The sequence below is a fragment of the Labrus bergylta genome, chromosome 13 (genome assembly GCF_963930695.1).
Source record: "Labrus bergylta chromosome 13, fLabBer1.1, whole genome shotgun sequence".
NCBI classification, from domain to species: Eukaryota; Metazoa; Chordata; class Actinopteri; order Labriformes; family Labridae; genus Labrus; species Labrus bergylta.
In genome coordinates, this window is record NC_089207.1 from 14,539,138 (window position 1) to 14,555,235 (window position 16,098).

Consider the following 16,098-nt stretch of genomic DNA (forward strand, 5'->3'; position numbering starts at 1 on the left):
AAGCTAAAACAAAATGTAACAATCTTGTAAAAGACCAGGCAAATATTTGGCCATAAACGAAAGTGCAAAGAACAGGAGAAAATAACTATAATATCTTATAAGCGGTTTGGCCAAGACAAAAGCATTGGACCTACAAAACATGGTTGTCCTTATCTGAGTAATACAGCTAACGTGGCTACAAATCTGTAATAGCCTACTAAAAAGCTAAACAAACTAACAGCTAACTAAGCTAACTAAAAAGTCTGTCTTGAATATGTGGTTGCTCAATTATGTCAATTTAGTTTAATTCAAATAGTTAGTAATACATTTTCTGACAAATCCTGTTGGACAGTAACCAAGGACACTAACAGTGATAAAGATACGTAAATACAGCCATGTTTAGTCGACAGGATTACTAAGTAGTCACTGTTATCATCTAAGTTTATTGAATGTGTATTAATCCAGGCATTGGTTTTAATTAATTTGGTTGTTTTACTCAGATAAACAACCTCAGAAATAGAAGTGCATCCCATAGTTCATCATTGGAAACATTTAACTTAGTCAACCATGAGTCATTGTAGCAAAGTGCTTTTAATCTGGACATAAACATGATGGCTCTGACCACGAGTCAGGGGTCATCATGTACTGCCTGAGATGCAAGTTTTCAACCGCACACACTCAGGACCATGTGTGTTTATTAGGCAAACACAATAGAGAGGCAGATGATGATTGTGACTACAAAAACAGCTGCAGTTCTTTTTCTGTGGAGGGTGTAGCAACTTGATCACTTTGATTATTTTCATGAAAAAAGAGATGCATATACATTACTCTTAAGAGGTGTTTTTTGACAGATGTTGCATCATTGAAAAAGCTTTGGTGGCTGTTTCTATTTGTTGCCATTCTTTAGCTGTGTCTTAACTTCTGCATCATAAGTGATAAACTTGAAAGAAAGCATATGTCTCTGAACTATCTTGCTCTCTGCTGTTCTTACAATCTATTAGCTCTGCAATAAAGTCAGTTGATGGGTCAGTAGGCTTTGCTTTTACAACGGTTGATCTCTCATCTCAAACGGACCTCATGTTACTTCAAATCCTGCTTTGCAGTACAGGCCTGTGTCCTCCTGAGAAAGGCCACTTCATCTCCTGGACACCACAACTACAGCCAGAGGTTAAATGACGACAAACCATCCATTTTCATTGACTTGAATAACAACCACGTCATGTTATCAATTCGTTCAGTGTTTATTATTTCAGTGGATTTATTGTCGCCTGCTTTGGTCTGAGGTATACAATTGGTATGTTTAAAGTTTCCCAAAAAAGTGCTATGAAAGGTAGTATGTTATAAAAAAAATAACGATACAAAGAAAAAATCAAGTCAATATGGACAGACACGTTTTCCAGAGTTCTCTCTAAGTTACCCAAGCTATAACAACAAAACCAATGCTCACTACGAGCTCGACATATGTGTGTGTGTTGGTGGACAACGCCCCACTATAGAGACTGTCATAAAATATCTGACCATCATGAGGAGGCATGGTCTAAATGACCATCTCCATGAGTGTGAGTAACCATAATGCACTGCACACCCTGACCACTGGTAAAGCCTTTTTGCAATAGTCATACACATGCACCACACACATGCACCACACACTGGTTATGGCACTAAATGGAAGTGGGTATATGGTTATATTTTTTACTTTAAACACACGTACACACATTTAACAACCAGATTGTGGCAGTCAATTTTACCTCATATGTTTGCACTCGAACATTATACAAAATCATCACCTTAATCATTCATTTTTTTCCTGTCATATTTGGGTTGTTTCAGTTGAGAATGATGTCAGCATTACTCAATATAAACACACACACACACACACACACACACACACACACACACACACACACACACACACACACACACACACACACACTGAGTTGTATAATGAGAAAAAGGTGCAGGCAGCACAATGCCTGTAGGAGCTGCCAGACAATTGGCCTTCCTTTCAAACGGCTCCCCTCCCCCAACGTCCCCCTTTTTTTGGGCTCCACATCTGTTTCACAAACTTGGGAAAGGGGCCTTGGAGTGAACGATATCTGGGTCAGAGGAAACTCTCTTTTTCTGTGTGCACACAGGCATGCAATTGTGCAGGACATACCACAATCATCAACTGCATGAAGATTAAATCTCACAGTATTTGAACCTGAGGATGCTGTCAGTGGTCTTCCAAGGTGTGTGTGGTGGAGAACCTGCAACGGTTATAAAGGAATGGCTTTGAATGAAAGCCAAAATGAGACATTATCATCTTCATCCTGCAACAATCTCAAACAAAGGGAACTTAAAAAACAAAAGAAGGGCAGTTTAATTTCTCGTGGATTATCTCCATTACTGACATTTTGTCATCAACAATTACTCTTAGACTCTTCTAGGTTAAACTGCACCAATATCACTGATTTTTATGTGATTGAATTCATGGTTAATGCTATATATCTCTGTAAATGTTTTTATAGAAATATTTTCATTATTTGATTTTTTTTTTAAATAGTGTGCTAAGCTAGTTAAGTATATCTTCCTTTTTTCCCCCCCAGTTCATCACACTGGAATATGGCTAAGTATCTGCTGCCCCCTTTTGGCCAAGGCGTTAAACACACTGAGTGAGGACATCCTGCTGCTGGACCATCAGCACATATACTTTATCATGGACAAAGGTGAGCAAGAAACAACCCAATATCACAACAACAACAACAACAACAAAAACACTCTGCTTTTATTCTGTGTCAGTTTTGTCAGGGGTTTATAACAAATGTGTAAACACTGTTTGTGGTGAGATAAAAAAAAAGAGATTTCATTGATCGTGTCACATTTATTATTGTCAGATGGGTTGTCACAGAATACATCTACGCACACATGCAGAGGGCTTCTAAGCTTTTTTTGAATTGTCAATATACCGACAATACCTTCCAAGAAACAAGCACAAAACAAATGTTTGAACTCCATCTCACATCATCAAAACTTTGTATTAACAAGCTGATCACTAAAAAAAGCACATTCACAAACTTCTAGCCGAACGTCTAGCTAAAAAGGAAAAGCACATAAAACATTTTTTACAGCATTATGAATGGAATTGCCTAAAACTACAAACTACAAGTCATTAAATAACTGAACATACCTTCAGTGCTTTAACTTGCTTTGTCTCTGCAGTTAAATTATAGTATACTCGTACAGTGTCTATTACCGTGATGACTGAAAATGACTCTCTACCCTTCCTCTCAGCCTCCTTTCTTCGGATATTTTAATTTGGCCAGTCGGACAAATTCTTCAGCACTGTCCAGTGACACCAGGCGGTCCTGAGAGAAAAGGAGGCAGTTGAGGGGTATGATCAAAAATGAAACAGGAGAGAGGGAAAGGTTGACAGAGCAAAAGGCAGAAACACGATGGGGGAAAAAAAGAATCAAAGAAGGGTGACATGGAGACGAGGACAAATGAAAGCATAACGTAAGTTTAATGAGAAACAGCCTAACATTTTAAGCTCGGTAAAGAACTTCCCTGATTTATCTTTATTAAGTTACAGTGTTTAAGACAGCACTTCCTGACAACATGAAAAGACCCTGAAAATTATTTAGACGAGCCAGAATGCGTCAGAATGTAAAAGTTCACTTTCAAAATGGGTGGAAGCTTTTGTCATATTCAGAGTATGTTGTGTGCATGTTAGCGTGTAAATGTGTGTGTGTGTGTGTGTACCATGACGTAGAGGTATCTGTTCTGGTGTCCAGTTTTTGAAGGAAACAGAGAGGTGTGTTCAAGCAGCTGTCCCAACAGTTCGCTCGCTCTGTTGAGATGCTCCTGATCTGGACTTAAGCAGCTCTGTCGGTTCACACACAGCAGGTTATCTACCTCACACTGATAACCTGCGGGGACATGAGGGAGGATCACATGACTACAGAGTTCAACCCAATGCATGTGTCGACATGAACAGACATTAACCTTCAAAACATCACAGGCACTACATAGCTTCACCTAGCTGCAGCAGGATTTTCTTCCATCGAGATCTGACTTCACGTCTGGTGTAGCGTAGAGTGTAAATGTCATAGTTCAGCTTTTCCCATTCCTATGAGCAAACACATACAGATATTTTTACTGTGGAAAGTATAGCAGGTAAAAAGCTTAAAGGGCAATACATCCCCAGCTTCCATGAGCTTCACACCATTAGGTTGATTTAAATGAACTTGGCATGGGCTTTAAGTTGATGGGCTACATCTTGACATATAATACTATTAAACAGCAGAAATGGATATTGTGTGGCTCCCAAGTGGGTTACATTTCACCCATATTGAGCCAGTCTTTTAACCGCTTATAACAATTATTTATGACCTATTCATCATGCTTTTAATAGAGCCACTTGCATGTGTGTGTCTCTGTTGTTGTCTTTGCGTCTAGCTGTATACGCACTGATGCTCTTTTACACAAATTAAGTTCCTAATGGATAAATAAAGTTATTTGAATTTGAATTGAATATTGGGCAAATCAAAAGCCCTTCATCAACCCATCCGAAAAAACAGCAACATTTAAGGCGTTGAATAAATTACATTTGTGTAGTAGAAAGTGAATAATAATACACACAAAAAAAACACAATTACAATTAAAAAAAATGCGGGACCAACATTTTGAGATATAGTTGGTGCAATGACCCAGATCTTACCTGCTGTTTAGAGCCCCAGTGCCCCAGTCCACCCATACAGGTGTTGAGACATATATTGCCTGATAAGACCTCCTTAATATGAACAGAACAAACAGCTGTAACAAAGTCTATGTAAACCTTACTTTAGCTTGGTTACACCCTTCAGGGTTAGATAATCAGCCCTTTTCAGATTACATTTCCACACTTTAATGACGCTCCGCCATCATCAGGTCTCTGCACACTTTCATATTGGTTACGCAGTGGTGTAAAACTGGTGTCCCAAGCCTGTGATTTCAAATTGCGTTACACCATTGTGGAAGGGTTGTGGATATGGGAACAAATGGAGTGAGCTCCATATACACAATACACAAACACTCTGACATGCACACACACACACACACTGTTCTCCCCAGCTGGCTCTGCTGATCTCATCTTACCTCTTACTGCAGGTGGCGGCACAGAGGTGGAACCGTGACATCTATCTTGAAGGCCAGATTTCAAAGAGGGCGTATATTGCACTTAGAACTGGAAGTCTGAATGCGGCTATTCTCAGAAGTAAAGCTTGAAAACCGAAATTGTGTAAGGTCTTGAGAACATTAAAAACTGTCTGAAGCAGTTGACCCCTGATTACAAACATTTCCCTTCAGTGAAATACCCAGCGTATAAGAAAAAGTCTTTACGGCTGAATACCATTTAGCTGCTTCAATTTAGCTGCAGGTATTAAACGTACTGACTCACAGTAGTGTCACTCTATCATGGCTAATAGAGGACCATTGTTTGTGTTATAGAAACACCTGTGCTTTTTCTTCAATGACAAGTCAAATCATCAGCTGTGGAGGAAAAGAAAAAGCACCCTCAACATAAATAAAAACTTTCTTAGGGAACAAATGTACTCTCACAAAGCAGTTTCCATGCTGGCATGCTCTACTTTATTTACTGTGCTAGCTTTCCCCAGAGCTGAATTGCCATGTCATCTAATAGACTTATTCTGGGGTTGGTTTGGCCCAATACTAAAACAGTCTCTCATGACATTATTGGAATGGTTCAGTGAATATTCCCTTTGAATGGCCAGCCAGGCTGTTGGCCTACATCTCCATTAAGGAATTCATTAACACAATGTGGCCACTGTGTCGTGCAGTGTGCTGCTCTCCTGATGAAGACTGCTTGTCACAAGTTCTCTAAACTGAAACATGTCTGCTGGTACTGCAGTCACTCAGCTCCTCTGTGAGGCTCCACCGAGCTCAAGTTCTGACATATTGAAGAAGGAGCCTCTGGTTGATGGTCCCACTGTGTGCGGAATAAGACTCATAAATGATTTTTAAATGATTCTGAGCATTTCTCCAAAGATAGAATTAACAACTTTTTTTCATCATGTTATGTAAATGAGTGCAGTGAATCTATTTTCATTTTCAAATAGATTTTAGAGTCAGAAACCGTTCATTTTTATTTTTGTTTTCCGTGGTGGTCTTGCCATTTTCCAGTTGTGCAAACAACCGTCTGCTCAGTGCTCACACAGTGTGTATGTCGAAGAAAAACACTGATTGCCTTGCTATTGTTCAAACATTTTGAAATACTGAGAAACAACTAACACAAAAAGAGGAAGTTACTGTAAATGTATTTCATTCTAACTCTTGAATCAGTAACCAACAGTGATTTACTGTGTGAGAAATATGGTGCCACTGATAAAGTGAGTTGAGATGCTTGTATTTCATCTCTACAAACTAGCCGAAAAGCTAGACAGACAGACAGACAGACAGACAGACAGACAGACAGACAGACAGACAGAAGCAAATTTAGCAGTATTAGTTTTTCCAGTAACTAAGATACTCCTAGCTTTAAGTAATTTGTTCCCCATTTATAAAAATGTTTCTTACAAACATTTTCAATGAAATAAACCTCAATATATATATATTTTTTTTTTTTAAAAAGCTCCCAATGTTATTGGTTCATTATTTTATGTTCGCAGACTTTCTTTATTCCTATTTTTTCATTATCAAACAAAGAAGATGAGCTGCAGCATTATTCTATATATTAATTTAAGCTGGGTTAGTTCCTTCTGATATTTTAGAATGTAGGTCAATTTCATTACCGGTACAGTACCGGTAAGTAAACATGAAAGTTGGTTAAAGGCTTCTTTGAAAGCCTCCTGTGTATGACCGCTCTCCTTATTATATAATTACATTACACAGCTGCTGAGGTACACATAATGGGAAAGACTTCAGCACTTAATTACTGTAATACCTCCTGGAAGTAGTTTGTGTGCTATGTTTGGATGTAAATGGTGATTTTCTGCTTTCATCATTTCCCAGAAAAAAAAACACTCATGCTGAAAACTGCTTATTTCTAAACCTATGAAACAAAGTAAAGGTGTAAAATTGTGACATTTGATGAATTTTTGGCATCCTCTATGATCACTCCTGGTTCGTTTTTTAAACAAGTATAACTTGTTTTTTACTTAACAGTTAAAAAACTTAACAAGTTTAAAGCTCAACCTTTGACATTTAGGCATGCAAAACAGAAACTTTTAGTACAATTTATCACCCTAACAGGTATGAGAAACTTTCAATGATTTTGAATAAACATATATAACACTTGAATGCATTCGATGGAAAAAATCTCAGTTATTCTAAATCCTGATAATTACTTTAAACTACTTAAAAATGCCAGAAGAATTCTTTAAAATGCAACCATGAAGTTAATAAACATGATTTAGTAACAGTGGAAAGATCAAAATAGTGTTTCTTGTGCCCAGCCTTAATCCAATTGTTCTTGTTGTTATGTGACTCATACCAAGGAAATCTTTTAAATAAAGAACTCGCCTGTGTTAAAAAAATCAGTTAATACCTGACTGTGGTCAATTTTTGTAGTCAGTAAATCTCATATATCACATCAATACACTTCCTCTTACCTCTGTGGCCTGGTCAGCCTTGTCCCTCATGCTGATAAAAGCTTGTAGTTCTCTGTCCGATCCTCGCCTGGTGGGAGAGTCGGGGGGTTTGTTTGCGGTGACCCAGGGTTCCACGGTGCTTCTCTGGCTCGGCTGTTTGTTCCACGGGCTTCTTCTGGAAGACTGTGGCCCATAAAGGCTCTCGTCTTCTGTGTCGCTGGAGTCACTGGATAACAGCTCTGGTTGTCTGGTAGCTGGGGTGTTACGCATACTGAAGAAGGAGTTAGAATTAGAGATACAACAACTGAATACAACTGATTCAGTTAAAATTAGATTCTAACAGGCTGATTTAAAACAAAAAGACAAATGCAGAAGTTATGTCTTACTGCAAAATAGCATTCTTCTCTTCCCTGCTGTTATTCAGATAGTACTGACAGCAGCAGATGGTAAACTTGGCACCCATTGACCTTTTCCAAAAGTTTCTTTCCAATAGAATACAACTTGCCCCAGTGAAATCCCCCCCCCAAAAAAATCACACCATCTCTAACAACATTCCCTCTGGACACACAAATATTTCCACACTGAACACCAAAAAACCAGAAGCGATATCTTTAACTTGGTCCGTCCCCCTTTCCCTGTGCCCATCCCGGAATGAATGAGAGCCGTCTGTCAATTGCATTATCCACGTGAGTCTAAACAGGGCACAACAACAACAACACACACACACAAACACACTCACAGCGTTCAAGGATGAATGGCACATTTATTCAGCAGCTCCTGTTGGCGCGCACAATGATGCAGAAGGCAGAAGCAAAGCCTGCAAAAATCACACCCGCTGCAACACATGTAATTTAGACTTGTATTTGTACTATCATATTCTGTGTGTCTGTTTTTTTTAAATTGGTTTTCCTAAATGTGTGCAGGCAGAAGAGCACAATAAAGTGTCAGGCAGATATGATCAGTAAAGATGGGTAGATCTACCTGGTGACATAAGCTGTTTTATAGTTTTAGTGACTCTTCATAAATGTTAATGTGTAACTGAATTAGACTGTCTCTGCTCATAATCCTTCATAGCAGACATGTATTTGTATTTCTGTGTCGGCCTGTAAAACATTGCGATTCACTCTTTTGTCAAGGTCACCTGGAAAAACTAAAGTTAGTACAGCGGCTGAAAGAGAAAGACAACAGCGTACATATATGCTGTAGGAGCCGTTTTAGTGACAGCCCGGAGAAAACGTTCTACTTAGAAGTCTTTAAAGGAGCAAAGACAAATGGAAAACAAGTTCTACACACGGAAATGTGGGATTGGATGTTTGTTCCTCATGATTTTAAGCTGTATTGTAGACACTTCAAACAGGTGAGTGTTGATGTGTGTTGATCCAAATCAAAAGTCTTGACTAATAACTTAAAAAGTGACACTGACTCTAATTATTCAAACTCAAATATATATTTTTTAAATTTAAACTTTCTTGAATGATAGCATACAAGACTTTGATGTTGATTTGATGAGAAAAATATATTAATGGTCGCAATGTATTCACAATTTTATGACTTAAATGTTCCTTTTTCAAGAGAGATTTTCAAGCCCATCTCGACGAAGCATTTGTTTACTCACTGCAAACATTTTAGTATGCATAATGGAACTTAAAAGACACTTTTTTTTTTGTTCACAGTTTAGTGGACAGATTGGAGTCAACCAAGAGTTATGACTATACCAAATATCATCCCATGGCTGAGGTATGTTTCTATTTATTGTCACACGTCGACATAAAACCATATCAACTGTAGTCACCTGATGATGTAATAAATGGGTTATTATACTCTAATTGTTGGAAAATAAATAACCTGCTGGTAAGAGCTACATGTAAACAATGTTGATATTGTAATAGTAGATGTAGACAAATCCAGGGATGAACAGCAGCATTTGTTTTTGCAATTTGTAATTCATTATTTATGGAGTACAGATGAGCATAGGTCCAAATTAAACGATTTAAACATCCAAAGGTAATATCATTGTGAGTTATTTGTATTACAGATCTACAGGTGGATGGAAGATGTGGAGCGAGGGAACCCAGAGCTCATCTCTTCAGCCGTTTATGGACACACTTTTGAAGGACGAAATATCACACTGCTGAAGGTAGTCTTCACACTTTCCCCTTCATTGTGTACCACGTTGTATTATATCCTCCTTCATGTGTAACTGTACACAAACTATATCCATTCATATGCTTAACATCAAATTATCTCATTAAATAACTTTTCGTAGAGCCACTCCTACATGCTGTTCATTGTTCCAGTGTGGTAAATTAAAGAATGAATAAAAATAAATATAAATTGCAATGCTGAAGTTTTTATAGGTCAGATTTATGGCAGCAAAAAATAACTGCTTACACAAAGAACTCTGTACATGTACACATTTTAATCATGCACCCATGTCTAGTTTATGTACATGATGTTTGCCTTCTGCAGATATTGTGGTTTTTTTAAATGCACAAACATAATGTTGTTTTATGAAATGTTTGACAAGCTTTTTGTGTCCATGTGAAGCACTTTGAATTGCCTGGTTTCTGAATGGTATTAATAATTTATATTTTATTAATCCTGCGAGGGAAAATTCTGTTTTACACTCTGTTTAATGAACATGCTACACACACATAGGCCGAAATACACATACATGCACAAACAGGATCTTATTAACTTGCATTACTGGAGAGGTGTGACAGAGTGAGGGTGCTGCACACAGCGAGCGCTCCAGAGCAGTTTTGGGGTTTGGCGCCTTGCTCAAGGGCACCTCGGCAGTGCTCAGGAAGTGGACTGGCACCTCTCCAGCTACCAGACAAATTTACAGGCTTGGTCCGTGCCAGGGCTTGAACCTGCGACCCTCCGATTCCCAACCCAAGTCCCTACAGAGTACAGACTGAGCTTCTGCCGCCCCATTTACAGTATATGTAATCTTTAATGTGTATCTTCAATCAACCTGACTCTTTTGCTTCTTATTTACAACATTTGTGTAAACAAAAAAAGTGTTTGTTTAAAACTATACAGGTACTTGCATGTCTAGTTAGGCATGATGGGTGGGCTGTAGCCGTGTGGCAGTATGTTCAGTATCTTAAACAAGACAACATGGAGTGAAAATGTACCTGACAAATATTTATTTGGCTTAAGTCATGAAACCAAGATACCACAGTTACTTGTGACAGTATTTTAAAATACTGCATATCTCACTTTTCCATCCTAATTTACCCCTTGAGTGGTCATGATGTGTGTCTCCAGTTGGGACTACGACACCCCGAGGGGAGAGAGAAGAAGGTTATATGGATGGACTGTGGAATCCATGCTCGGGAGTGGATCGCTCCTGCCTTCTGTCAGTGGTTTGTCAAAGAGGTCTGTGGACTTTGTACTCATGTAAAAGTTCTATGATGCAGATGGTTTTTTTTTTCCCAAAAAAATCAAAGCACTATCATGTGAGAATAGCAATTCCTCCTTTTTATCAGATTGTGCAATCTTATAAAACCAATGAGAAGCTGGAGCAGATGCTGCAGAACCTTGACATCTATGTGACTCCTGTGATCAACGTGGATGGATATGTATTCACCTGGGCCAACGACAGTGTGAGTGCTTTTACTGCTTTATTACTCTGAATAACATTGCAGTTCACTCAGTGACATCATTTCAACTAAATGACTTCAAATGTCATTAACGTCACACAATCTAACAAACAAACATGTCTGTGTGTTCCTATAGACTCGTCTGTGGAGAAAGTCTCGTTCGACCCCCCCTGCAGATGCTAGTTGTTACGGGGTTGACCTAAACAGGAATTTTAATGCCAACTGGGGAAGTGAGTTACATGCTTTTGAGATCGGATTCTGACTTGTTTTCCCTCATTTACTTTAAGGCCGTATACGTTAAAGCGTTTATGTGTAGTAACCTATAAATATTTCTGGGACACCAGTGGCCTAGCGTTCGTGCGGGCACCCCATGTACAGAAGCTAAAGGCCTCGAGAGCGAGAGGCCCGGGGTTAGAAACTGAGATGTGGCTCCTTTTCTGCATGTCGTTCCAAACTCTCTCTCTCTCTCTCTCTCAGTTTCTGACTCTATTCACTGTATAAATTTTTTTTTTAATAATTTCTGTCTTGAGCAACTTTGGTTCTATTTAAGAGACAAGGTCGTTATAACTTGCAGACAGAATGTGTTAGGGGGGATAAACTGCAACAATTTTCTACATGTTTAGTGTAAAATCATTTCTAAGATGTTTAAATCACATGAAAGCCGAACAGATTTTGCAGCAACAAAACACCAGCTGCAGTTAGATGTTGACGTTTTAGTTACCATTGACCATGTGCTAAATGGTAAATGGGCTTGAGCTTGTATATAGATCTTTAGAAGTCTTTTGACTACACATAACGCTTTTCACTGACGTTTTTTTACACTGCATGTCACATCACATTCACACACTGATGTCAGAAGATACATGTAAATTGTCCATAAGTATTTACTTATCCAGTTCTTACAGATATCACATTCAAATGCCGATGCAGCAGAGAGAGAAATTTGGGTTTCGGTGTCTTGCAGAACTAGGTGATCGAAACTCCAACCTTTTAGACTACTGACTCCACCACTGAGCTACAGCTGTTCCTGATCATTTCATGTTCTCTGCTTTATTCAAAGGGCAAAACATGGATATATATTTCGCCCTAAATACCAAAAAACAGAACAAGTGTAAATCTGGGGATCGATATCAAAATGTTTTCCATCACTGCTTTAATTTCAAACTAAAAGTACTCTAGGAAGATTATAATCATGTCAATCAAGGGAGCTACACCGGTATATATTCAACTCATTCAATGAAACTCACAAGCTGACAATGTAACTTAATGTTGTTATTGAGCGTGTTCTTATGAAACGGCTGAAGCCAGCTGACACTTAATTTTATATTCTCACAAGTCTTTGTTTTTTTTTCATGAATTAAATTGTTAAGATTATATTTGACATGAGGAAGCAAATCTTTTCCACAAATCTCCTGCAGTGTTTTTTATGTTTATCGTGTTAACACGCTGACCGATGGTTTGTCTTTTTCTTTCCTCAGCGGTTGGTGTGTCATTTGACAGTTGTTCAAACACGTACTGTGGAAAACATGCAGGGTCAGAGCCAGAGGCTTCAGCTGTGATGGACTTTGTTGGTAACTCTCTATGTATTTACGAAATTACACAAAACAATACAGTATTTCAATACAAGAAGGGTCGTTTTCTATGACAACTTGTGTTATCTAAATCTTTATAGATGTAGGATTTGACTTAATATGTACGCTTTCTGTGAGCTGATCATAAATGTCATGACAACATTCATGTATACGAACTGTGAAATGTTAAGGCCTGTTTGATATTTATTACAAATATGAACCTTTAAAAACATTGTGTTGATAATTATGACTTGTGTATTCGGTTTTATTTAGGTAAGATGGTCAATAAGACTCTTTGTTTCCTCACCATCCACTCTGCTGGGCAGCTTATTCTCTTGCCATATGGGCACCCTGAGATCTCTGCACCCAACTACAACGAACTGGTTAGTTTGGGTGCCTGTGTGCATTATATATGAGTAAGTTACTGTTACGCCCTACCACAAGGCGGCCCTATGGGGCTAACAACAATCCACAAATTGACCCATTAAAATACTTAAAACACCTTAACAAAGTCAAAAAGAATGATTTATTACAATCACTCTAACTTAAAGATAACAAAGTTCAACTTCGAAAGTAATATAACAAAAGACAACAGACAATCTAAACTCTAAAACAAACAATCCCTATGCCGCTCAGTCAGGGATTGTTTGTTGTGTTTTGTTTCTAAGTTGATCTTTGTTATCATTAAGTTTGAGTAATTGTAATAAATCCCTTCTTTTTGACTTGGGTAGAGTTTTTTGGAGCTTTTATTGGGTCAATGTGTTGATTGTTGTTATCCCCATAGGGTCGCCTTATGGTGGGGCGTAACACTACACAATAGACCTTTGGTTTGAATAAACACAGCTTTTAAGTGTTCAATGGAGGAGTTATTATATTGTCTTAATACTAACTTTTTTCTTTGATTTCCCTGGCTAACCAGCCTATAAACAACATTTCATAATACATGGTTAGATAATTTTTTACCTTTTCTTACTTTTTGTGAATTGGACAGGTTTCAGTGGGTAAGACAGCAGCAGCAGAAATGAAGAAGGTACATGGAATGGACTACACTGTGGGAACATCTCCACAAATCCTCTGTAAGTCTGAAACGTGTACAGTCACCTGACCTGCTCTTTTCTGTCCGTGCCTGCCCTGAGTAGCTATTAGATTGGAATAGAATAGAATTGGGGCGCCAATAGCCTAGCGGTTATGTTGCGTTCCCCATGTACAGAGGCTGTAGTTCTCACTCAGCAGCTATGGGTTTGAATCTGACATCAGCCCTTTGCTGCAGGTCATCCCCCACTCTCTCTCCTCCCAACACTTCTTGTCTCTCTTCAGCTGTCCTATCTAAGAAAGGCAAAATGGCCCAACAAATAAATCTTCAAAAAATAATAGAATAAATCTTGATTGTCCACCAGAGGTGGAAATTTGCTCTAGGCTCTCCATATACATAAAACAGCTTTAAAGATATCCAGGCAGTCAATAACCCAGACAACCATAGCAGCTACATTTACACATTAGAAACAGTTCATAGCATGGTTCAGATCTCATCAGTCATGTTGTAAGATAAAGGATTATACCAACAAATGTTTTATATTTGCTCTGTTTAAACGAGGTACTCCTTAGTAAAAAGACTGACTGCATGAATCACACATAAATGGAACGTGATAAAAGAATTACAGAAAAATAAATTGGAAAAAGTGTAGTCTTCCTGCATCAAACCAGTGAATACAACTGCTTCAGACTGCTTTCTCCTCGCCATTATATTCTCTTCTTCTCTGCCCTTCAGATCCAAACTCAGGCTCAAGCCGTGACTGGGCTCGTCTCACTGGCATCCCATTCTCTTACACATTTGAGCTGAGAGACAAAGGTGAACTGGACTTCAGTTACTTTTCTCCAAATAGTCATCAGCCAAAAATAAATGTACGTCAATGCTTTTACTTTTGTCCTCCAGGTGAGTTCAGCCACTTGCTGCCAGAGGAGCAGATCCAGCCAGCCTGTGAGGAGGCTTTTGCAGGAGCTCTGTCCATTATCACATATGTTCATGATAAGGCCCTCAATAATGCTGCTGTCCCTAAAGTGGCCAGCTCCGTTTATGGGGTTGCTACAATTTGGATCATGGCTGTGTTTATCACCACAGGAGATTTGGTGTAAGGAAGTAAAATTTCTATCATACACGGTTGTTTTCTAACCTAAATGTAATCTTAAAAAGTCACTAAACACATTATAAGCTCGGTAATTGAGCTGTAAATGCTTTAAAATAGCTGCATTGTGAAACTTTTCATAACACATTTTAAGAGAAGAAAAAGACTTGGAAAATGTTTTCCAAGTCTGTTTTCAGAGTAACTCGTCCATGCTGCTTTTTCCCCTTTTGACAGCAGGGGGCAGTATCAGCACATTTTAGACAGCGTCCTCTTCTCCATTTATTCAGGCTTCTTAAGTTCAGATACATTTTCCATCTTTGTTCTTCCTACAGTAGCATCATGTGGATTGATGACTTTTGCAAAAGTAAGCTCCATGTCTTGATTTGTTATCATATCTAGAAGTCACATGCACCCATTAATACCACCTGATCATACTGATGGCAGAGGCTGCAAAAGTGCCCATCAGTATGAAGTAATCACCTGGACTCATATATTGCAAATAATCCTACTTCAGGTTTGGTCTGAAATCCTTTTTGTGGTTGTGTTAAAAAGCCTGTTTACCACAGCAGCTAAAATTGCAACTCTTGTCCAGTCAGAGGAGGGTTTTATTTTGTCCTCTAGTGTTGGTAATACCATTACACAGCTTGTCAGAGGTGATAAAGTTGTAACCCCGGGACCTGAACTTCTTTGTTTTAAAGTTCAGGGACAAGGCTGACTATGTTCCTCACACTTCTACAATGGGGTGCCATGGTGAAGCTTTGACATTTTGCCTCATTGGATTTCCACATTCTGTGTTTTTTTATAGTAAAAAAATAATAATAATAATAAATCATTTTTCTAGGCTCGTTGATCACAAGTCTTATTTTCTGTGGGTGAATGGATGTTTACACTGTGAACTTCAGGTATACAGAATTTCCTTCCAATGTCCTCCCATTGTGACTGAGATTTATATTTCTGGAGTGTAACCTCCCCTTCTACCACAAGGTATTCACACACACACACACACACACACACACACATACACACACACACGCACACACACACAGACACACACCTGTGCATGCAATCCACATTCAGCCATTGACAATGTGACATTGACATAGTGCAGTTGAATACCTTATGTGAGGGTGACTGATAGACCACTCGCCCTGATGGCTGTTCCCTAAAGGTGTGTGTGTGTGTGTGTGTGTGTGTGTGTGTGTGTGTGCGTGTGTGCGTGTGTGTGTGCACTGTATTTGAACAGCAGTGGAAA

At 38.7% G+C, this 16,098-nt stretch overlaps 2 protein-coding genes across 2 annotated transcripts; one reads left to right on the plus strand and one right to left on the minus strand.

Annotated features, from left to right (window-relative positions):
- Positions 1-2,822: 2,822 nt before the first annotated feature.
- Positions 2,823-8,130, minus strand: LOC109987389 (melanoregulin). Its single transcript, XM_020638456.3, has 5 exons — positions 7,931-8,130; positions 7,566-7,815; positions 3,997-4,087; positions 3,721-3,887; positions 2,823-3,326 (listed from the first exon to the last, which is right to left on the minus strand). Exons 1-5 carry the CDS (start codon positions 8,005-8,007, stop codon positions 3,249-3,251), a joined length of 663 nt encoding a protein of 220 aa, XP_020494112.2. The 5' UTR covers positions 8,008-8,130; the 3' UTR covers positions 2,823-3,248.
- Positions 8,131-8,596: 466 nt separating this feature from the next.
- On the plus strand, positions 8,597-15,694 carry LOC109987369 (carboxypeptidase O). Its single transcript, XM_020638422.3, has 11 exons — positions 8,597-8,901; positions 9,218-9,281; positions 9,580-9,681; positions 10,818-10,928; positions 11,039-11,155; positions 11,289-11,382; positions 12,631-12,723; positions 12,997-13,106; positions 13,715-13,799; positions 14,492-14,572; positions 14,657-15,694. The coding sequence occupies exons 1-11, from the start codon at positions 8,816-8,818 to the stop codon at positions 14,854-14,856; spliced, it is 1,143 nt and encodes a 380-aa protein (XP_020494078.1). The 5' UTR covers positions 8,597-8,815; the 3' UTR covers positions 14,857-15,694.
- Positions 15,695-16,098: the final 404 nt, after the last annotated feature.